Consider the following 24292-nt stretch of genomic DNA (forward strand, 5'->3'; position numbering starts at 1 on the left):
TCTGAGGTCATATTTAGGCTTATCCAGAAAGTGCAGTCATAAGTTAGCCTGTCAGCTGTGAGTTTTGGAATCAAGATTGGTGTCACACCACGTATTGAATATCCTTTCTTTCAGGCTTTTTTTGGGTCTTGTCAAAATCTAATTATATCTAAAAATCCATTTAATTTTCACATAAGCTCATAAGTAAGTACTGTTATAACCTTTTTTGGGGGGGGATGGGGGAGGAAAAAACTAAAGGTACAGGCATATTTTTTCCAAAAGTATATTGTCAGTTACAGGTGGAACTTATATTTGAACACATACTTCCCTAACTCCAGAGCCCAAGTTTTTACAACTATATGATCTCCCCTATGAATTTTAGAGTGCTGATATTTAATGCAGTCATCACTCATTTATGCCCTAGAGTGAATGAGTTCCTTTCTAGCATTACCTAGGATAGGAAAATACGAAAGATTAATAAGGTTGGAAGGGCTGAAGACAAATTCCTTACTTTACAACACTGTTTAAAACAGATTCTTGGTCTAAATATTGAAAACATGACTTGGTATATATCTACTCTAGTCAAGGAAATATGAGTTAATTCTGGATCATTTAAGTATATCTATACCATTTATATTTGAGATCCAACCCAAGTAGAAGTACTATTTTCACATGTGATTTTTCATCCTTTGAAATTTTTTATTTAAAAAGTTAAAAATTTTTTAAATTTTATTGTTTATTTTGAAAGTGTTAGTCACTGTGTCATGATGAGTTTCTAAATGCAGGTAATTGTATTTTGTTTTCCTTAAACACTTAAAGGATTTTCTTTAATGATGTGATCTCTCTATTTATGGAAACATATTACTTTCCCCGAGTATTTCTTTCTGTAATTAACTGTTAGAATCATTTGTAAATATGCCAATTAAACCATTCATATAAAACAGTTTGGAGTTTACCCAAAGGCAGGGAAAAATACAAAACCAAAATATCTTCAAGTATTTTTAGTTGGTGTTAGAAATGTCAATGTGTTGTTTGATTTCTTGCATGTTTTTTTTCTTTTACAGAAAAATCTATCATTGCTCAACCAATATTTGTTTTTGAAAAGAGAGAACAAACTTCTAAGGTAAAGTCAAGTTACTTTTCTTTGATTTTTACTTTGACAAAGAAGACTGTATTTTGAGAAGCTAGCTGTACTAAATTATATCACTGTTGCATAAATTTATTTTTTCACATAGCAAGAGTTGTAGCTGAGAATATTTACATAGTAGGGATTTACCGATAGCAATTTGGCTGAAATGGGAAGCCAGAGACTTTATCCTGAAACTATGGATAACATAATATTTACCAAAATGATCTGTTTTTTTGGACTGACTGGGAAGGGGGAGGGACTGAAAGAGATTAGAAGAGTTAAGGCTTATGATGGGTCCTGACCATTGACCTAGCTTAAAATGGATATAAAATAAGTTCTAAACTTCAATATATGACTCAAAAGAAATCTTAAGGACTCCATTTGCTTTTTTCAGCCTCAAACTAAAAGCACTTGCTTTGAAAGACATGATAGTATTAGTAGCTTAACTAGTATTTTGTTGTTACTCATTATTGCTTATGGAGACAACTTACCCTGCTAACCCCCAAAACTAAAGAAAAACCCAACCCTTAGTGAGCTGCTTTTCCTAGCCTAGCTGAAAAGACCTGGCTTTTGAGAACTCTCTTATGAAGTGACAGGGTGGAAATGTGATTTGAAAATAGCAAACACTCAGCTCTCATTGGCAGCTTTGTTTCCTTCCAGAGACCTGCAGAAGACATCCTATATGAAGCAGCAGAACGTGGTAATGATTTGTATCCTATATTTCAAAAGCAATATTTTTATCAAGAAACAAGTAGGCAAAAACATTTTGGCATGTGGCACAGACTATATAAAATCTAACCATTTTTTCTTGTTTTTAAGCACACAGATATACTGGCTTTTGTTTTGAAAGATGACATATAGGTCCCTGAGAATATTATGTTAGCAATACTAAAAGCCTATGACTCTCCACTGCTTGTCCTCCAACCTTCCAAAAACATTCTCTATACAATTTCAGAATTTGTATATAATTTTTTGTCAAAGCCACTTGTTTCTAACTATTTCACAGCAGGATGATATGCCTGTCAGTTTATAATGACCAAGCTATTAACCCCAATATTTAAAACTGAGTTTTAGGAATTAACATGTTGTCAAACAATGATATATCTAGAGAAAAGGAAATTATATTTCTCCTCTCATATCATGGATTGAAACTAATTTGTTATTGCAATCACTTTTACCCTTCACATTGAATTTCTTACAGAATGCAATGAATTTTCAAGAAAGCGTGTCCGGGCTTCATCTTCTACTTGGCATACTACAGATTCTCAGAACCAAGAAGGTAGGTATAGTCTGGGCTGTTGAGTGTTCACTGCTATGTGTACTCTGAGTGTGATACTACTAGGAAATTTTCAGACAGGTAAATGTTTAAAAATATATCCATTGGATGGTGTTTCTAATATATTGTTATGTGAAAACAGCAGTCGATAGAATACAGTGAATTATTATTTAAAATTTAACTTATCAACATTGGAAAAAAGACCGAAAGGACATAAGCCACAGTGTTAACAATGGTTATCTTAGATAAAATGGGATTACAAGTTATTTGAACACCCCATCCCTTTGTATTTTGCTGTGTTCCCAAAGTTTCTGCATTACAGAATCTAGCTACAGAATTAGCTTTACAATTAGGGCAATCTGCTATTTCCTTCTAAGTAAGCATCTCCTTAAACATATGTCTGCCTTTTAAAAAGACACTTTTTCTAAGAGCTTTATCATATGCTGTGTTTTGAATAAATCAGTAACTTAGTTTGCCTGTCTACACTCCAAGCATTCTGGTGACTCCTTTTATGATGGATCACACTTTTATGATGGAGCACAGGCCCTCTTCTTGCCATGCAGCTGTTTATATGCATGTCTGTCTCCTCCACTAAGAGCTCCTTGAGGTCATCTTCATGCCTGACAGAGGGTCTCGTACATGATGAGCATGGAAATATTTACTAAATTGATATCATCCTCACCAGAGGCACACTATCTTTAATCAATAAAGATGCAAAGATTTTTCTAAACTGATGACAAAGAAAATTTTCCAAAACAGCAAAAATCCAAATGAAAAGATAAACAAAACCCTATTGACTTGTTTGCAATCTGTTTTTAGCATCATCCTTGCCCCAGAAGTGATTAACATTGTCATCCTTCACGGACCTCCCAGCCTTCCCTCCTTCTGGGCCAGATAATAAAGAACTTCTTAGAACCTCAAGTCTGACACTCTGACTTTTCAAGATCCATTCTCATTCATGATAGGCTTTCTTTTTCAGCTACTGTAAAACATTGACATTTTAGTGGCAAATAAAATAGGGGTCTTAGCAAAGTATGCATGGATACGTCCAAAAACATTCTCTGTACAATTTCAGAATTTGTATATAATTTTTTTTCAAAGCCACTTGTCAAAGACATCTGAATTCTAGCCCCACAAATCCACACAGTATATCTGTTTATTTTGGTAGAAAATTTAAACTTTATAATGTTCTTTAGGATTTCATGTTTATGATAGCATTCTTTTATATAATACAGCCCTGTAAAATAACTTGCTTTATTTTTCTTATTATTGTCCATCTATATGGTTTATAATATTTGTAGTACTCAAATATATAATGACGCTTAGATTCTCATTCTAAATTTTATGCTTTAAATTTATATTCTAAAGTTTAGGATATCATTCCTTTTGAATTTTTCACTAATTAAAATATTACTTCTTTTTATTTAAATTTTAATGCTTTGCTAAGTAAAATTATTTTATCATAATAAAATATTTGAAATGATTGAAACATGCTCTATGTCAAGATTATGATTTTTTTGTGTGTCTTTTTTTGAAAGTATGCAGTTCAGAAGCATTAAGTATATTCACATTGTTCTACAACCTATTTAATCTTTACATTTTAAAAAAACCACCCTTAATAACAAATTCAAATAGCACCTGAAGGTATAAAATGAAAAATTAAAGTCTCTTTGTCATTAGTTCCAAAAGAAATATGATTTGTAGTCTTGCATATTTTTGTTTTTACTGAACAACAAACTGCTTTTTCCAAGTTAAGCTTACCCACAAGAAACAGAAAATGCGAACTATTCACTTTCTTTTAATGGATTCTACCCAGGAATCACGTGAAACTAATGAATTTATATTCTTATTAACAATGCCAAGTGTGACTGGGAATCAATATATCAGACACCCTTCAGATACAGAAGAGATAGATCCTAGTTCAATAAGCCCCATCTGTACCTGCCTGAGAAGTTATAGACATTAAGAGGAATAGGGGCTCTAATACCAGAGGATTTGTTTTGGTGTTATTTGTGCATAAAGCAAAGAGATGACTTTAAATTATCTGGATAATCACTTCAAATCATTTTCTAAAAATCAGACGCACATATGAAAAGGATGAATAAAATATTACCAAGCACCATCACATTCTATGTCGTGCAGAATATTGGTGGTGTTGGAAGGAGACAAATAGTACAATTAAATGGTTCATTCAATGTTATTTTCCACTTATAAAGATCATGCATGTGTGTGTGTGTGTGTGTGTGTGTGCGCTCAGTCGCTCAGTTATGTCCGATTCTTTGTGACCCTATGGACTGTAGCCTCCCAGGCTCCTCTGTTGGGATTTTTCAGGGAAGAATGTTGGAGTGGTTTGCCGTTTCCTTCTCCAGGGGATCTTTCTGACCCAGGGATTAAACTCATGTCTCCTGGGTCTCCTGCACTGGTAGGTGGATTCTTTACTACTGAGCCACCTGGGAAGCAATAAAGATCATAAAAACTATGTAACTGAATTTTGAATTAGAGAAGCAATTGTACCCCAACATATATAATGTTATAACACTTCAAAAAAGCAATTCTTATTCTTTTCTTATCTCCATTAATCCAATTCTCAAAGGCTGTTATCTTTGCAATTTGCCACCAGGAGGTAATCTCTTTGAGATTTGTAGTACAGGCATACCTTGTTTTTTTGAGCTTCACAGATATTACATTTTTTACAAATTGAAAGTTTGTGGCAACCACACCTCAAGCAAGTCTATGGGCTTCATTTTCTAAAAGCATTTGCTGACTTTGTGTTTCTGTGTCACATTTTGGTAATTCTTGCAATATTTCAAAATTTTCAGTATTATACTTTTTATGGTGATCTGTGATCAGTGATCTTAGATGTTACTATTGTAATAGTAATTTGGGGGGGCACTTTAAACTGCTCTCATGTAAGATGGCAAATTTAATAAATGTGTATGTTCTGACTGCTCTACCAGCTAGCCCCTTCCCTCATCTCTCTCACTGTCTTCAGGCCTCCCTATTCTATGAGATAAAACAATATTGAAATTAGGCCAATCAATAGCCTTACAGTGGCCTCTAAGTATTCAAGTGAAAGAAAGAGTTGCATGTCTCTCACTTTATTTTTTTTAAATTTTATTTTTTAACTTTACAATATTGTATTGGTTTTGCCATATATCAAAATGAATCCACCACAGGTATACATATGTTCCCCATCCTGAACCCTCCTCCCTCCTCCCTCCCCATACCATCCCTCTGCACCAGCCCCAAGCATCCAGTATCGTGCATTGAATCTGGACTGGCGACTCGTTTCATATATGATATTATACATATTTCAATGCCATTCTCCCAAATCATCCCACCCTCTCCCTCTCCCACAGGGTCCAAAAGACTGTTCTATACATCAGTGTCTCTTTTGCTGTCTCGTACACAGGGTTATTGTTACCATCTTTCTAAATTCCATATATATGCATTAGTATACTGTATTGGTATTTTTCTTTCTGGCTTACTTCACTCTGTATAATAGGCTCCAGTTTCATCTACCTCATTAGAACTGATTCAAATGTATTCTTTTTAATGGCTGAGTAATACTCCATTGTGTATATGTACCACAGCTTTCTTATCCATTGGTCTGCTGATGAATATCTAGGTTGCTTCCATGTCCTGGCTATTATAAACAGTGCTGCGATGAACACTGGGGTACACGTGTCTCTTTCAGTTCTGGTTTCTTCAGTGTGTATGCCCAGCAGTGGGATTGCTGGGTCGTATGGCAGTTCTATTTCCAGTTTTGTAAGGAATCTCCACACTGTTCTCCATAGTGGCTGTACTAGTTTGCATTCCCACTAACAATGTAAGAGGGTTCCCTTTTCTCCACACTCTCTCCAGCATTTATTGCTTGTAGACTTTTGGATCACAGCCATTCTGACTGGCATGAAATGGTACCTCATAGAGGTTTTGATTTGCATTTCTCTGATAATGAGTGATGTGGAGCATCTTTTCATGTGTTTGTTAGCCATCTGTATGTCTTCTTTGGAGAAATGTCTGTGTAGTTCTTTGGCCCATTTTTTGATTGGGTCATTTATTTTTCTGGAATTGCGCTGTAGGAGCTGCTTGTATATTTTTGAGATTAATTCTTTGTCAGTTACTTCATTTGCTATTATCTTCTCCCATTCTGAAGGCTGTCTTTTCACCTTGCTTATAATTTCCTTTGTTGTGCAGAAGCTTTTAAGGTTAATTAGGTCCCATTTGTTTATTTTTGCTTTTATTTCCAATATTCTGGGAGGTGGGTCATAGAAGATCCTGCTGTGATGTATGTCAGAGAGTGTTTTGCCTATGTTCTCCTCTAGGAGTTTTATAGTTTCTGGTCTTACGTTTAGATCTTTAATCCATTTTGAGTTTATTTTTGTGTATGGTGTTAGAAAGTGTTCTAGTTTCATTCGTTTACAAGTGGTTGACCAGATTTCCCAGCACCACTTGTTAAAGAGATTGTCTTTAATCCATTGTATATTCTTGCCTCCTTTGTCAAAGATAAGGTGTCCATATGTGCGTGGATTTATCTCTGGGCTTTCTATTTTGTTCCATTGATCTATATTTCTGTCTTTGTGCCAGTACCATACTGTCTTGATAACTGTGGCTTTGTAGTAGAGCCTGAAGTCAGGCAAGTTGATTCCTCCAGTCACATTCTTCTTTCTCAAGATAGCTTTGGCTATTCGAGGTTTTTTGTATTTCCATACAAATTGTGAAATTATTTGTTCTAGCTCTGTGAAGAATGCTGTTGGTAGCTTGATAGGGATTGCATTGAATCTATAAATTGCTTTGGGTAGTATACTCATTTTCACTATATTGATTCTTCCGATCCATGAACATGGTATATTTCTCCATCTATTAGTGTCCTCTTTGATTTCTTTCACCAGTGATTTATAGTTTTCTATATATAGGTCTTTAGTTTCTTTAGGTAGATATATTCCTAAGTATTTTATTCTTTTCGTTGCAATGGTGAATGGAATTGTTTCCTTAATTTCTCTTTCTATTTTCTCATTATTAGTGTATAGGAATGCAAGGGATTTCTGTGTGTTGATTTTATATCCTGCAACTTTACTATATTCATTGATTAGTTCTAGTGATTTTCTAGTGGAGTCTTTAGGGTTTTCTATGTAGAGGATCATGTCATCTGCAAACAGTGAGAGTTTTACTTCTTCTGTTCCAATTTGGATTCCTTTTATTTCTTTTTCTGCTCTGATTGCTGTGGCTAAAACTTCCAAAACTATGTTGAATAGTAATGGTGAAAGTGGGCACCCTTGTCTTGTTCCTGACTTTAGAGGAAATGCTTTCAGTTTTTCACCATTGAGGATAATGTTTGCTGTGGGTTTGTCATATATAGCTTTTATTATGTTGAGGTATGTTCCTTCTATTCCTGCTTTCTGGAGAGTTTTTATCATAAATGGATGTTGAATTTTGTCAAAGGCTTTCTCTGCATCTATTGAGATAATCATATGGTTTTTATTTTTCAATTTGTTAATGTGGTGTATTACATTGATTGATTTGCGGATATTGAAGAATCCTTGCATCCCTGGGATAAAGCCCACTTGGTCATGGTGTATCATCTTTTCAATGTGTTGTTGGATTCTGATTGCTAGAATTTTGTTAAGGATTTTTGCATCTATGTTCATCAGTGATATTGGCCTGTAGTTTTCTTTTTTTGTGGCATCTTTGTCAGGTTTTGGTATTAGGGTGATGGTGGCCTCATAGAATGAGTTTGGAAGTTTACCTTCCTCTGCTATTTTCTGGAAGAGTTTGAGTAGGATAGGTGTTAGCTCTTCTCTAAATTTTTGGTAGCATTCAGCTGTGAAGCCGTCTGGACCTGGGCTTTTGTTTGCTGGAAGATTTCTGATTATAGTTTCAATTTCCGTGCTTGTGATGGGTCTGTTAAGATTTTCTATTTCTTCCTGGTCCAGTTTTGGAAAGTTGTGCTTTTCTAAGAATTTGTCCATTTCTTCCACATTGTCCATTTTATTGGCATATAATTGCTGATAGTAGTCTCTTATGATCCTTTGTATTTCTGTGTTGTCTGTTGTGATCTCTCCATTTTCATTTCTAATTTTATTGATTTGATTTTTCTCCCTTTGTTTCTTGATGAGTCTGGCTAATGCTTTGTCAATTTTATTTATCCTTTCAAAGAACCAGCTTTTGGCTTTGTTGATTTTTGCTATGGTCTCTTTTGTTTCTTTTGCATTTATTTCTGCCCTAATTTTTAAGATTTCTCTCCTTCTACTAACCCTGGGGTTCTTCATTTCTTCCTTTTCTAGTTGCTTTAGGTGTAGAGTTAGGTTATTTATTTGACTTTTTTCTTGTTTCTTGAGGTATGCCTGTATTGCTATGAACTTTCCCCTTAGGACTGCTTTTACAGTGTCCCACAGGTTTTGGGTTGTTGTATTTTCATTTTCATTCATTTCTATGCATGTCTCTCACTTTAAATCAAAAGTTAGAAATGATTAAGTTTAGTGAGGAAAGAATGTCTAAAGCCAAGATAGGTCAAAAGCTAGGGCTCCTGCACCAAATGGTTAGCAAACATGTAAATGCCAAGGAAAACTCCCCAAAGGAAATTGAAAATGCTACTCCACTGAACACATGAATGATAAGAAGGTGAAACAGACTTATTGCTGATATGAAGGAAGATCTAGTGGTCTGGATAGAAGATCAAACCAGCCACAATATTTCCTCAAGCCACAGCCTAATCCAGAGCAAGGCCTTGACTCTTTTCAGTTCCGTATAGGCTGAGAGAGGTGAGGAAGCTGCAGAAGAAAAGTCTGAAGCTAGCAGAGGCTGGTTCATGCGGTTTAAGGAAAGAAGCTGTCTCTATGACATCATAGTACAAGGTGAAGCAGCAAGTAGAAGCTGCGACAAGTTATCCAGATGATCTAGCTAAGATCACTAAGGAAGGTGGCTAAGCTAAACCACAGATTTTCAACGTAGATGGAACAACTTTATCCTGGAAGAAGATGCCATCTAGCACTTTCATAGCTAGAGAGGACAAGTCAATGCTTGACTTTAAAGTTTCAAAGGATAAGCTGACTCTTTTGTTAGGGACTAATGCAGCTGGAGACATTGAATAGAAGCCAGTGCTTGTTTACCATTCTGAAAGTTTAGGGCCACTAAGAATTATGATAAATCTACTCTGTGTGTTCAATAAAGGGAACTACAAAGCCTGGATGTTATCACATCTGTTTACAACATGATTTGATGAGTACTTTAACCCCACCATTGCAAGCCACTGCTCAGAAAAAGATTCCTTTCAAAATATTACTGTTCATTGACACTGTATCTGGTCACCCAAAAGTTCTGATGGAGATGTACAGTGAGATTAATGTTGTTTTCATGCCAGCTAACACAACATTTGACCTTCCCAGGTAGCTCAGTGGTCAGTAAAGAATCTGCCTGCCAATACAGGAGACATAGGAGATGCGGGTTCAGTCCCTGGATTGGAAAGATCTCCTGGAGGAGGAAATGGCAACCTACCCCAGTATTCTTGCCTGGGAAATCCCACAGACAGAGAAATCTGGCAAGCTACAGTCCATGGGGTCCCTAAGAGTGGACATGTCTGATCAACTGAGCATAGACAGAGACAGAACACAACATTTATTCTGCAGCCCATGGATCAAGGACTCATTTTGATTTTCAAGTCTAATTATTTAATAAGTACATTTTGTAAGCTTTTAGCTGCCATAGAGAGTGATTCCTCTGAGGGACCTGGACAAAGGCACTTGAAAACCTGGAAAGTATTCATCATTCTCGACACCACTAAGAACATTTACGATTCATGGAAAGAGGTCAAAATATCAACATTAACAGGAATTTAAAAGAAGTTGAAAAAAAAAATAAATAAATAAAAGAAGTTGATTACAGTCCTTACAGATGAGTTTGAGGAGTTCAGGACTTTAGCGGAGGAAGTAACTGCAGATGTGGTGGAAATAGAAAGAGGACTAGAATTAGAAGCGGAGCCTGAATATGTGACTGAATTGCTGCTATCTCAGGATGAAACCTGACAGATGAGGAGTTGCTTCTTATGGATGAATAAAGTTGTTATCTGAGACAGAATCTACTGGTGAAGGTGCTGTAAAGACTGTTGAAATGACAACAAGGGCTTTAGAATGTTACATAAATGTAATATTCATAAAGCAGGAGGGCTTGAGAGGATTGACTCTAATTTTGAAAGAAGTTCTGTGAGTAAAATGTTATCAACCAGCACTGCATGCTACAGTGAAATCATTCATGAAAGGAAAAGTCAATTGATGATGAAAACTTCATTGTTATTTTAAGAAGCTGCCACAGCCACCCCAGCCTTCAGCAATCACCACCCAGATCAATCAGCAGCCACTGACATCAAAGCAAGACCCTCCACCAGCAGAAACATTAAGACTTGCTGAAGGCTCAGATGATGTTTAGCATTTTCAGTGATAAAGCATTTTTAAATGTAGGTATATTGTTTTTCATGGCAATAAAGTATTTTAAATTAAATTACATATTATTGCACACTTAATAGAATACGGTATAGTGTAAATGTAACTTTTATATGCACTGGGAAACCAATGAAGTGAGTGTCTGACTCAATTTACTGATAGTCACTTTATCACAGTGGTCTGGAACACAATCAGCAACATCTCTTTGGTATGCCTGTAATTCTATTCTTGCAGCCAAGACCATAGTCTTAACCCATCAGTTCACGTTGATAACCTAGCATAATGGTCATCTTTACTTTTCTCTTCAGGTATCATTAAAGAGTGGGGAAGGGACAGAATTTATTAACAGTTTTGTAACATTCTATAAGAAATATATATTAATGCACATAGATGGTTCACTATCAATTCAGATTTTATTATCTGTAGAATTTCTCTCAATATTCGATTTCATGATTCTGAATAAAACTGTCTATTTCATTAGCGATCTAATTTTCACTTATTTTCTGAGAGTAAAAAGACCGTAGCAAAACTCATTTTGCTTTTGCACTTTTAAGTAGACTCAGCGCTTGCATGATTAGTGCCAACAGCGACATCTACTGGTGAGTTCAGTACAATACTGTGAAAACAGTAGAAACTGACATGTTCACAGGTTTAAAATATTCTAAATATTTTTTACAGTGAAGAAAAACAATGTTTTTATGACATCAAACTCTGTGCAAAGGAATGCTGATCTGAACAGTGCAGAACAAGGTATGTAGCTTCCTTTATTAAGTGAAACTTGAAGAAATTTTATGTTTTACCATCCATGTCTTGATGTGTATGTGCGTGCATGGTGGTAGGGTTGAGTGACAAAACATGAAGGAATATATTTAGTAAGCAAAGTCCCATGATCAAATTGAAAGTGAACGTCAAAGTTGCTCTGTTGTGTCTGACTCTTTGCAACCCGACGGACTGTGGTCCATGGAATGCTCCAGGCCAGAATACAGGAGTGGGTAGCCTTTCCCTTTTCCAGGGGATCTTCCCAACCCAGGGATTGAACCAGGTCTATTGGGTAAAAGCTAGGCAGGAAGACAGTACTAGGCAACTCACTGGCTATTTTGACTTTGATTAGTTGACATTATGGAGAAGGAAATGGCAACCCACTCCAGTATTCTTGCCTAGAGAATCCCATGGACAGAGGAACCTGGTGGGCTGCCGTCCATAGGGTCACACAGAGTCGGACATGACTGAAGTGACTTAGCATGCATGCATGCATTGGAGAAGGAAATGGCAACCCACTCCAGTATTCTTGCCTGGAGAATCCCAGGGACAGAGGAGCCTGATGGTCTGCCGTGTATGGGGTTGCAAGAGTCAGACATGACTGAAGCGATTTAGCAGCAGCAGCGGCAGTTGACATTAACCTTTCATTTAATCATGACTTTAGAAAGTAAGCATTAAATTAGTAAGAAATTGAGAGGAAAATTATTTCACTAAAGATATATTGACCCTTTAATTCTGTTCTTTTAAGGTCCTGTGAAACATTCTGAGCTTGTTCTAAGACCTGCTATTTTGCAGCCACCTCAAGCTCAAGGGTATATAAAGGTAAGAAAATCATTTGGACACAATGTGTTGGAATCCTGTAAGGTTAAAGAAAAAAACAAAAGTAAGGTAAGAAAACCTCCTATGGTAGGACTGATCTAAATTTCCCATCTTTCTTTTGATAGATTGTTGTGGGTCCCCACATCCAGAATTTTGGCCTACCTGATGCTGAAGCAGCTACCAGGCTGGAAAAAAAGCTGGACAAGATAGCCAAGAGCCCTCAGTGACTGTACTAAACTCGTCCTCCTAAATTGTAGGGTTGTTCCCAGGAGCAGGTCTTGTGGTCTCTCCTAAGCTGTAAAGCTGAGTTCTGTGTGGTGGGAACCCTTGGGGTCTTGATCTGGTGCACTGACCCCACATGAGAATAGGGGAGCAGTGAGGTGTCAGGGGCCAGAAGTCAGAAATCAGAAAAAGGAAAAGGATTTTTTTTTTGTATCCCCAACTGGTAGACATGCTGGTGTGGCCTTGCCAGTTTAGATCACACTATGGATCCACTCCAGCCCATCTTCATGGATAACAGGAGCAAGGAACTTTCTCCACAGTATAACTGGGAGGGCTTGGGAAGCTCCTGGAGACAGAAACCAATTTCTCTTCCAACTGAATCACTCCTCGTGGGCCTTTCCAAGGAGACACTCATTTTACTAACACCATACAGATAAGGGTATGGGGATATTCTGTTGCTATAGTTCTGTGTCTTCCAGAAGCAGATACTTGAGAGGAAGGGGACACCAGATCAATAGGTTGGAATTTGAATTATGCCACCAGTCGTTTCCAGCTAAACTACTGAGGGTTGATCAAGGTTGGTTTTGTTTTCCTGGACTGAACATGAGAACAGTGTTCTCATTTTAAGCTGAAAGTATTAAAATACCAATCATTTAGTCAAGTCATTGAAAAAAATCAGATCAGTACTAATTCTACCTCTACCACTATCTACTGTGTTTACATTCTTAGACAAAGCTCCCAACCTTCTGTTTTTCATCAGTGAAGTAAGGGAGTTGAATCTGGTCAGCATTTGCCAACATTTTTATATTTCCAATTCTTTTTATTTGTAAGCTATGATTTCATGAGACTCATTGTGAATTTTAAAAATCATTTCACCTATGGACACCTTATCTTTGACAAAGGAGGCAAGAATATACAATGGAGAAAGAATATACAATGGATTAAAGACAATCTCTTTAACAGTGGTGCTGGGAAAACTGGTCAACCATTTGTAAAAGAATGAAACTAGAACACTTTCTAACACTATACACAAAAATAAACTCAAAATGGATTAAAGATCTAAACGTAAGACCAGAAACTATAAAACTCCTAGCGGAAAACATAGGCAAAACACTCTCCAACATAAATCACAGCAGGATCCTCTATGACCCACTTCCCAGAGTAATGGAAATAAAAGCAAAAATAAACAAATGGGACCTAATTAACCTTAAAAGCTTTAGCACAATGAAGGAAACTATAAGCAAAGTGAAAAGATAGCCTTCAGGATGGGGGAAAATAATAGCAAACGAAGCAACGAATTAATCGTTAAACGAAGCAAAGAATTAATCTCAAAAATATACAAGCAACTCCTACAGTGCAATTCCAGAAAAATAAATGACCCAATCAAAAAATGGGCCAAAGAACTAAACAGACAGTTCTTCAAAGAAGACATACAGATGGCTAACAAACACATGAAAAGATGCTCCACGTCACTCATTATCAGAGAAATGCAAATCAAAACCATAATAAGGTACCATTTCACGCCAGTCAGAATGGCTGCTATCCAAAAGTCTACAAGCAATAAATGCTGGAGAGGATGTGGAGAAAAGGGAACCCTTTTACACTGTTGGTGGGAATGCAAACTAGTACAGCCACTATGGAGAACAGTGTGGAGATTCCTTAAAAAATTGGAAATAGAACTGCCATACGGCCCAGCAATCCCACTGCTGGGCATACACACCGAGGAAACCAGAACTGAAAGAGACACGTGTACCCCAGTGTTCATCGCAGCACTGTTTATAATAGCCAGGACATGGAAGCAACCTAGATGTCCATCAGCAGACCAATGGATAAGAAAGCTGTGGTACATACACACAATGGAGTATTACTCAGCCATTAAAAAGAATACATTTGAATCAGTTTTAATGAGGTGGATGAAACGGGAGCCTATTATACAGAGTGAAGTAAGCCAGAAAGAAAAATACCAATACAGTATACTAATGCATATATATGGAATTTAGAAAGATGGTAATGATAACCCTGTATGCAAGACAGCAAAAGAGACACAGATGTATGCAACAGTCTTTTGGACCCTGTGGGAGAGAGAGAGGATGGGATGGTTTGGGAGAATGGCATTGAAACATGTATAATATCATATGTGAAAGAGATCGTCAGTCCAGGATTGATGCATGAGACAGGTTGCTCAGGGCTGGTGCACAGGGATGACCCAGAGGGATGGGATGGGAAGGGAGGTGGGAGGGGGGTTCAGGATGGGAACACATATAAACCCATGGCTGACTCACGTCAATGTATGGCAAAAACCATTACAATATTATAAAGTATTTAGCCTCCAATTAAAATAAATAAATTAATAATAAATAAATAAAAATCACTTAATCATTTATGTTATATATGTGATTTTAAATTAAAATATTTAAAAATGTCAAATCACTATATTATTAAATATTTTCATTTAAGTATAATAATCACCGTATTATATAAATTATTTACCTATTTTAAAAGTGATGCATGTTGTTTAATTTGTTTTAAAGTGTATAAGAAAAACTATGATGTGTTGACTAATTTCTGAAATGTTATATTGCATTTGATTTTGGAATAGCATGTTCTATAAATTATAGATGAAAATTTTTACTTACACATTATATCAAAAGCTGATTAATATTTATTCCTTGGCATGATTTTTTTAAGATCTTGCAAAATTGCATGGTTTTAAAATAAAATTTATTAATATATTTCCTGTATTTTCTTCCTCAATAATAAAACATAAGAGAAATAACTAGACTATCATTTGCAAAAATTTCTTTTCAAATAACTTATTTAGGGCATGAATAGAATTTATTCCTAATTGGTGAAAAGTCTAATTGGATATGCCCATCATTGATTTTTTCTGTTTAATAATGATTTTTGAAGATCTAAAGGTAAGCTATGTATAAGACACTATGTCAGAATTCTGACACAATGATATAATGTATAGATACAGTGAAAATGATCTCCAGGTAAATTTTGTAGAATCCTTATTTTTATGTTCCTTTTAAATTTGTATATTAAATTAGAGCTATTTTATTTCATTCTGTCATTAATCAGTGGTTACTTGTTGTAGATAACAAATTCCTAATAAACTATTCTAAGCAACCTAAAGAGTTTAAAACTACCATTTTGGTTGACAGATAAATCATCTGAGTGACTGAGTCATAAGCATGTACTTTGCTGTTTGCTAACCGATGACACATACTCTCTTGACACACATTTCTCAGCTTTCAAATTCTGTTATATATGGAAAACTACTCAAAATTATTTTTGATTGATATAAAATTAAAGTGGAAACAACCCTATTTAAAGACTAAACGTCCTTGCAACATCTTTGAAAATTCCTGGTGGAGGAAGGGATATGTCCACAATCATTGAGGACACTAGATCAGACTACTGGGTTCCTTCCAGTTCTAAAACTGCACACTCCTTCATTTACACATTAATGCAGATAAGGTGCATATGTATATACACAGCAGATGGAATGACCAATTAGATCACCAAAAGTTTCTAGAGGAAGAGATGGAATTTCCCCTCACATTGGGTGGCAATGATGGTGAAGCTCTTAGGGGTTTCCATGGGCTAAATAGTCCTGAAACACATATTTACTAGTCTAGAAACGAGATTTAAGTCCACTGCCTAAAAAGGTAAAAGTAACAAAAGAAGCTGGGATTTCTGAATGCTAGTGCACAATCCTTGGTTTTAGGCAGACCGATGTTTGAATGTCAGCCCTCTTCTGATTGCCCAGTTCTGACCGTTATTTAAGCGTATTAGGTCAGTCTGCTCACCTGAAGTGTGGATAATAGAAGTACAAAGTGTAGAGAGTTGTTTTGAGGAGTATATGAGATAGTGTATAGAATATGTTTAGGACTGTACTTGAACATAGTAAGTTTTCTATTCATTTAACTATAGCTAAGGCTTCCTTGGTGGCTCAGAGGTTAAAGCATATGCCTGCAATGCAGGAGATCTGGGTTCGATCCCTGGGATGGGAAGATCCCCTGGAGAAGGATATGACAACCCACTCCAGTATTCTTGCCTACAGAATTTAGCTATAGCTATTGTTTCCTTGTCTAATGCTCTTATATATAGAAAGGCAGTTTAAATGAACTTTTTGATGGACTTTTTTTCTTTCAGATTTATGAGGGGAACTCCTATTTGCTAAGTGAAAACTTACCAAATGCCAGAATTTCAATCCAGCTGTCTACTAATCAGAATGCTTTAGGTACTACATCACTACGGTAAGTTAACGACGAGGAAATGGAAATGTTCTTTCATTTTCTTTCTTTTGTCAATAAAATTATTTACGGAAAATAATTTTCTGACATTGTACAGACAAATTGCTAAGATTTCTGCTTGAGAGGAGATTTTATAAAATACAAGTTTAAAATGCTTTTAAAAATGTCTCTAGTATTTGTATATTATTGTCCTGGTATTGGATTGTCTTGGGTAAGACAATATTCATTGTCTTGGGTAAGACAATATTCATTGACTTGGGTAAGAATGTTTCAATTAGGTAGAGCTAAACTTTTTATTTAGTTAGGCATTAAATATCTGGCTACTCAATTAGCCTTTCCTCCTCTTCCCCTGGTATTCTCTCTTTCCCTCTTTTAAATTATTTCTGGCATTATTATGTATTAACATAAATCGGACAGACAACAAAGAAAGCAGTAGAAATATGCAAAGTGAAAGTGAATATTTATTAGCATTGCCAGTGATGGGGGCATGTTTGATCTGAGAGAGGAATGCAACTAGCTGTGGACATACTGGTCTCATGACCGGAGCCCATACAGGTACCTCAGCACTTACCTACTGTGCATGCTGTGGGTGCAGTAGGGATCCTGAAGCATGTCTGCCAACAGAGGGCTGCATGTCTTTGAGTTTGTCGTTATGCAAAACATTTTAAACATTCAAGTTTCTGGGAGGTAAAAATTGAACTGAACCACTGCACACTCAAGTGTAACCGAGAAGAGAGATTGCCTTTGCTGTTGCCCTTAGACCTTGCATGGCTAAAAGCACTGGCCAGTTGGGGAAGAGGAGAGTGGAGACTGGAGACCAGAGAGTCAGCGCTGGAAAAGCACAAAGATAATGACTGGGCAGCTCCCCGGCTGATCACACAGCCTCTCTGCACTGGTCTTGGCCAGTGTTGTAACAGCTGTCAGATATTTTGACTTTCATCATCAGAAGTACCTATTTCATCTTTTCCTTCATTTCTCATTAACTTCAGATAGACAAAAGTTAGCAGATGTTTTTATGCTTTACATAAATCTATTAAATCATCTGATTATTTCACTAAGGTTTAATATGGCTATATCCATTGCTACTACATTTAAAATAGCAAATGCTTACTTCTTTTCCATAGATGTCAACCAAATGAAGATAAATATTCTATGAAAAGCTGCAGTTCTGATTTCGTTTTTGGAGAAAACATGGTAGAAAGAGTTTTGGTAAGATTTTGGCAAATGTTTCTATTACTATATAGAGAGCTGTCACTTCTAAAGGCAAATTAATTAAAACAATGTTAAACTGGAGCATACTTTTTAACTACTGAGTTCAAAGGCACATTTTCCTATCTTTAACTGGAGAGATTCTCCTGGGAAGCAAGTTCTAGTTGTTAGAATAATAGACAAGAGCCCACAGAGGAAGGGAATTGTCTAATTATAACATTATTACTGATAAGAAATATTAAATACTTCTTTGATTTGCATTAAATCAAAGGAACCCAAGGAAATCCTAGAATTATATGCAATGGTTAAGTAAGCTCAATTGGTCATGATATTTTAATATAGTTTTTCAATAGCATTTTCATAACAAGATGGATTTAAAATGATTTGCATTTTTTCTCATTAATCACAACCTTCCCCTTCAAGTTTTTACACTGACAGATTTTTTTCTTGCTAGCTGTAGGAGGGAATCATAGTATTTTACTTGCCTACGGGAATATACTTGCCAAGTGGAACCACCTGACTATTACTACCATCTTCCTTAAGCATCCTCCTACATGGGGCATCCCATGTGGTAAAGAATCCACCTGCCAATGCAGGAGACATGAGTTTGATCCCTGGGACAGGAAGATCCCCTGGAGGAGGAAATGGCAACCTACTCCAGTATTCTTGCCTGGAAATTTCCAAGGACAGAGGAACCTGGCAGGCTACAGTACATGGGGTCAGCAGAGTCTGACAGCAGAGTCAGACACGACTGAGCGACTAAACAACAACAATCCTCCTGTGTGAGGCAGTTGCTACTTTGTCCTCCGCAGGCTGTGTTTCTAAAACAGAGCAAGATGTAGAGTGGGGAATTATACAGTCAAATGGAAGCTGTGGAGCAAGTATGCCCATGGTTTTATTTGGCCCAACACATCTTAATACTCTTTGCACTTTCATCCAGACCAGAATCTTAGCTGAGATAAGACAAGGATGCTATTTTGTCTTAGGGCTTTAGCTACATGAAGAATCCCATGGAAGATGCACAGATTTTAAAACCTGTGCTATGACTCAGAATAACAAAAGGACCAACTCATGAGGTCTGTTTATTCCAAGATTTTAATCAAACCAGTCACTTTTAAGATCTCACTTATTCTATACCTGCCTCAGGCTCAACCCCAATTCCAAGAGAAGCATCACACTTCTTCAACTTAGCAGTGCCTTTCTGTCACTCCCAAGATGAAGGTCGGCTCCAGCAATCCTAGAGCTGTTGACCCACATCTTTGGGTTTGAACCAGAATGGACCAACTTCCAAAATGAAGTTGCAGGCAGTATGTTTAAGCACATTTATTCTAGATTAGTCATAGCTTCTGTAAGATGTCACAGACACAAATACAATACTCTTCAAACCTCATGGGATCAACTTTAACATTTGACTCACTTAACACATGGTTAACACACCATCTGTGTTTTTATGGTACATAAAGCATTGGCACTGGTCTCAAGTTTGGTGGCATATTACAATCATCTGGTAAGCCTTCAGAGGACTTTTTATGCCTGGTCATCTCCCCAAACCGATTAGATCAGGATCTCAGTGGGTGAGGTCAGATGTCAAGTGATTTGAACGTACAGCCAGGATTGAAAACCACCTGGTTACACAAAGCTAAAGAAGACCTTGTCCTCTAGAGTTGTCTACAGTCTAGAAGGGAGAGAGAGAGATACCAGTACAAATGAACGACGATGGGGATTATAAATTTGGCGTGAGGAGGTAGGTACCTGTGTGCATTCCCTATGAGCACTTCAAGGCTGGCTTACAAAGGAACCTGAGCTTCCTGTCTTCTTAAGTGGATAACATTCTAGGATGGCAGGAGCTATAAGAGATCACCTGTGTTTGTCCTTTAGTTAATCCTGTAATCCTGTGGCCCTATGATTTGAAGGCCATGATGCCTCCTGATTTGTTTGCTGGTTATGTGCTTTTAGAGTGAGTCATTAGACTTTCTGTGCTTTAGTTTCTGTTTTCTTAAAATGGAAATAATTATACCCATCTCTACCAATTTTAACAGATTATCCTGAGGCCCAGTTAAAGAAAATGAAAGAATCTTGATTCATAAGGGAAAAGATATAAAACTAAGCTCTGAAGTATCCTTCAATTCTCCCTGTTCTGCAGGGAGCTATACAAGCACTGTGTGGGAGGTTGTAAATATCCTGGCAATTACTTGGTCTTTTTTTTCACGCAGGTGTCCATTACAACACATGTGCAAAAGCCCCAGGTGTGCAGCCTTAAAAGCGATTGCTGTGTCAGAGGAAAAGTTAGGATTCATTCTGTAATGATGATCTGATGAGACAGCTAGTGGGTTCTTTGGACAACTTTTTAATTTTTTACATTAAATGGATAGAAAGAAGGAACTGTTGGGAATACTGAAATAATTTGAAAGAGTGACATCAGTTGCACTTCCTTCAAGGCATTAGGTTGTCGTAGTGCTAGCTTGGAACAGCTGCTACCTCCTTGTGGGTCTCTGAAAAGTTTCCCATTGTCCCTGGAACTAGATGCCACCTGAAGCAGGCTGGTGGTAACCAGATTGTTTCCTTAGATCAGAACCAAGGTTTTCTAACAATGGGGAGGAGTTCCCATTCAGCACAAGAGGATCCCAAAACAAAAACAGAGCTGTTGGGTTTGTTTGCCACATTGAGACAGAAGAACAAAAGTATCTCTTGGGTTACTGCAAATATATGGAGATAAAATTAAGCAAGACATCTTTTTCTTCCACCTAGGGTACTCAAAAACTCACTCAGCCTCAACTTGAAAGTGATTTATACATCAAGGAAAAACCATTCAAATTCACTCTAAAAATTCCTATCAACTCTCCAAACTCAAGTAAGAATTATTTCATTTGTAAAACATCTGATTCAACTAGTATATTTCCTGTTTTTCCATGTCATTTGTTTAATATCTGTAAAATACAAAAGCCAAAATCCACTGTTTAAAATCTTTGGTGAAGATTAAAGCATATAAATTTGGTTACATGATATAAAAGCCTCCATAATTTTTGGACTTCATGATATGGGGGATCATTGAAGAGATATGCCTAAACACGAGCAGTTTGATTTTTTGGAAGCAGTCATTGTTATAAAAAGCTAAGGAGACGTGCATGTTAACAGGGGCAAAAAAAAAACTTTCACAGTGGATAAAATGGGGCATTTTACGTGTTCTTTCCCCCTATTTTCTCTTAGGAACAGACACTATTGAAAATATATCCCTAATTGAATCAGCTACTGCTTTCTCTTTTAAACCATCACCAAAATGTTTGCTGGAGAAAATTGATGTTATAACAGGGGAGGAGGCAGAACACAATGTGTTAGAGGTCTGTATATTGTGTTATTGCTCTTTCTGGAATAAAGTTACCCTCAACAGAGACAACTTTAAAGATAAAGGCAGAAGTATAGTTTTCATAAAGACCTGGCTGTTAAAATTAAAATGTTTGAGGCTTTCAAATATTAAACCAATATTTTGTTGTATTCTTACATTTGTGTGTGTAATTTGCAGGAAAATGGATTACAGGCTTCACATTCATATTAGTCCCTTAGAAAGAAGACAGCCAAGGACTCAGTCTTAAAGTAACTCCAGACCTATATTTTATACTTTTCATATCAGCTTTTTATCAGTTATTATCAAATGGTTTAAAATTTTATTTACACTGAACGTTAAAAATGCAGAGAGATAAACTGATTTCAGTTCAAGATAATAAAAATTTTCTTTTTCCTTTAAAAGCTCTTTTTTAAATTGAAGTAAAGTTGGTTTACGATGTGGAGGTAATTTCTGCTGTATAGAAAAGTGACTCATACATATATACATTTTCTTTTTTATATTATTTTCTATTATGGTTTATCTCAGGATATTGACTATAGTTCTTTCTGTGCTATATAGTAGGACCTTGTTTATCCTAAAAGTTCTTTTAAGTAAGTTTTGAATTGCACACGAATCAAGAATTTCAAAGATGTGGTATATAGTCTCACACATAGGAGATGGCAATGGCACCCCACTCCAGTACTCTTACCTGGAAAATCCCATGGATGGAGGAGCCTGGTGGGTTGCAGTCCATGGGGTTGCTAAGAGTCGGACATGACTGAGCGACTTCACTTTCACTTTTCACTTTGACGCATTGGAGAAGGAAATGGCAACCCACTCCAGTGTTCTTGCCTGGAGAATCCCAGGGACGGGGGAGCCTGGTGGGCTGCCGTCTGTGGGGTTGCACAGAGTTGGACACGACTGAAGTGACTTAGTAGCAGCAGCATAGGATTTGAACCATGAGTGGTGTAGATATCAGTCTTGGCATATGAAATGTAATTACTACACCTCAATCATGTTCAACAAAGCACAGATTTCCCTTAGGCTTTCTCCATCTGCTTTACCCCAAACTCTCTTCATTCCTGTTTTCTTCCCCCTTGATCTACTGATACATTTACTGTACAAGTGTGTCTCACAGCATAACTCTCAGATCAGATTAATCCCAGATTCACTGAAGTAGTCACTAGGGGTGACGCCCTGACATGTTATATTTTTAACAAGTCATCTAGGGGATTTTTGTACGCAGTAGTATTTGAGAGCCACTGGTAAGCATTAAATTATAGTATGGTACTCTGTGGTATCACATCCTAGTTCTGATGCTATATTTATTAAAATTTTTAAAGCATACAAATAGTTCCATGATTTCTTAATTTTCAGATAAATTACCTGATTCAAATAACACTGTTTAATTTAAAAGTTGGTGTACATAGATAATCGTTAAGTGAAAAGGCAAGATGCAGACATATGTATTCTACCATTTATAGAAAAAAACAGGAAAATATATACATATTGACATGCATATACATACAAATATCTCTAGAAGGATAAACAAAATATTTAGCAACAGTGATCAACTGTTGTAGGGCGTGAAAATTGGTAGATGGGAACTAGTATTGGTGGAGCTACTTTTCACTTTGTACATCTTTTTGCTTTTTAATGTTTGAACTATTCAAAAATTTTATTGTTTTAGAAACTAAATAAAATTTTAAAGCTGGTTTAGAAATCATTAACAAAGGCTATCCTGATAAGATATCAGATAAAAGTGTTATAGCATAGGAAAGAAATCACTTTGAAAAATGTTTCATATTTTGACATTAAAAAAAAATTTCCTTTAGATCAACTGCAAGCTTTTTAGATTCAACAAAACAACACAGTCCTGGACTGAAAGGGGCAGAGGAGCTTTGAGACTGAATGACACAGCACGCAGTGATTGCGGAACATTCCAGTCAAGATTAAGTAAGGAATCATTTTGTAAAGCAAGTCACTAATTTTCAGGGAAGATTTCCCAATATAGATACACATCATTTTCTGGAGGTGTGTTATGTGTCAATAGATTAGACTGCTGAACACAATATTATTTTTAAGGTACTATAGGAGCTTCCTGTTTAAAGGAGGCTCTGACGTCAGACCACACCGTTTCCAAGTCTGGCTCCATTACTAACTAGTGGCCTTGGATAAATTACTTAATCTCCTTCTACTCTAGTTGCATCAGTTAAAAATGCAGATAACAGCAAGTCCATGAATTAGTGAGTGAGTGTGAGAATTCAGTGAGAAAATGCACATAAAGCACCTTTGACCAGCCCAGCACACACCTAAATAGTGATCTCATTATTATTTAAAGGAATATGATGGATTTAGTTTTGAAGTGGAATAGTTTTTCTAAAGAGAGTATTTGTCCTGTAATTCATTCTTGGCATTCTAAGTACAGAATGTGGGTTGGGATGAAAGGTCAATTTCTAAGTAAACAAAGGTGTGTAGTTATCGAATCTTGTAGGCAGAGTGTTGGTCAGAATCTGGTCAGCCACACTGCAAGGTTGAGGAGGTTTCTGGCATCCAAGAGACACACTGGGCATTGTTCAGAGGTCCAAACTGAAAATGAGCACAGGCAGAGATCTGGGCAGGGATGGGTTTACTGGTCAATATTAAACAGTCAAAGCTTGTGGGGAGACTACAAGTAGAAGCTGGTAAATGGATATTTGTTGAGTTTCAGATATCAAGCTCAAGAAGGGAGTAAGAAATAGAATTCAGACTAAGAGAGTAGGATCATGGGGAAACAGGTTTCTAAATGACCTAAGTATAATTCCCAAGGCAGGTATTAGTTGTTTTCTACTCTGGTTTAATTTCTCTCTTTCCACTACCTGCCAAAAAATGGACAAAACA

General features: G+C 36.6%; 1 protein-coding gene across 2 annotated transcripts in view; it reads left to right on the forward strand.

The window, feature by feature from the left end:
* The window catches only part of RANBP3L (RAN binding protein 3 like), a 58475-nt gene that overhangs the window by 27025 nt on the left and 7158 nt on the right, over nt 1-24292 (forward strand). The window contains exons 2-11 of one of the 2 annotated variants that reach the window (XM_006074873.4): nt 1044-1102; nt 1769-1808; nt 2310-2387; nt 11498-11569; nt 12327-12466; nt 16781-16884; nt 18006-18090; nt 20839-20941; nt 21298-21428; nt 23248-23368. In XM_006074873.4, coding sequence (XP_006074935.3) covers nt 1044-1102; nt 1769-1808; nt 2310-2387; nt 11498-11569; nt 12327-12466; nt 16781-16884; nt 18006-18090; nt 20839-20941; nt 21298-21428; nt 23248-23368 — 933 coding nt within the window. The remainder of the gene's footprint in view (nt 1-1043; nt 1103-1768; nt 1809-2309; nt 2388-11497; nt 11570-12326; nt 12467-16780; nt 16885-18005; nt 18091-20838; nt 20942-21297; nt 21429-23247; nt 23369-24292) is intronic. The other variant, XM_044932443.2, reaches the window with a different exon arrangement.

Source organism: Bubalus bubalis, chromosome 19 (genome assembly GCF_019923935.1).
Source record: "Bubalus bubalis isolate 160015118507 breed Murrah chromosome 19, NDDB_SH_1, whole genome shotgun sequence".
In the NCBI taxonomy this organism is placed as follows: Eukaryota; Metazoa; Chordata; class Mammalia; order Artiodactyla; family Bovidae; genus Bubalus; species Bubalus bubalis.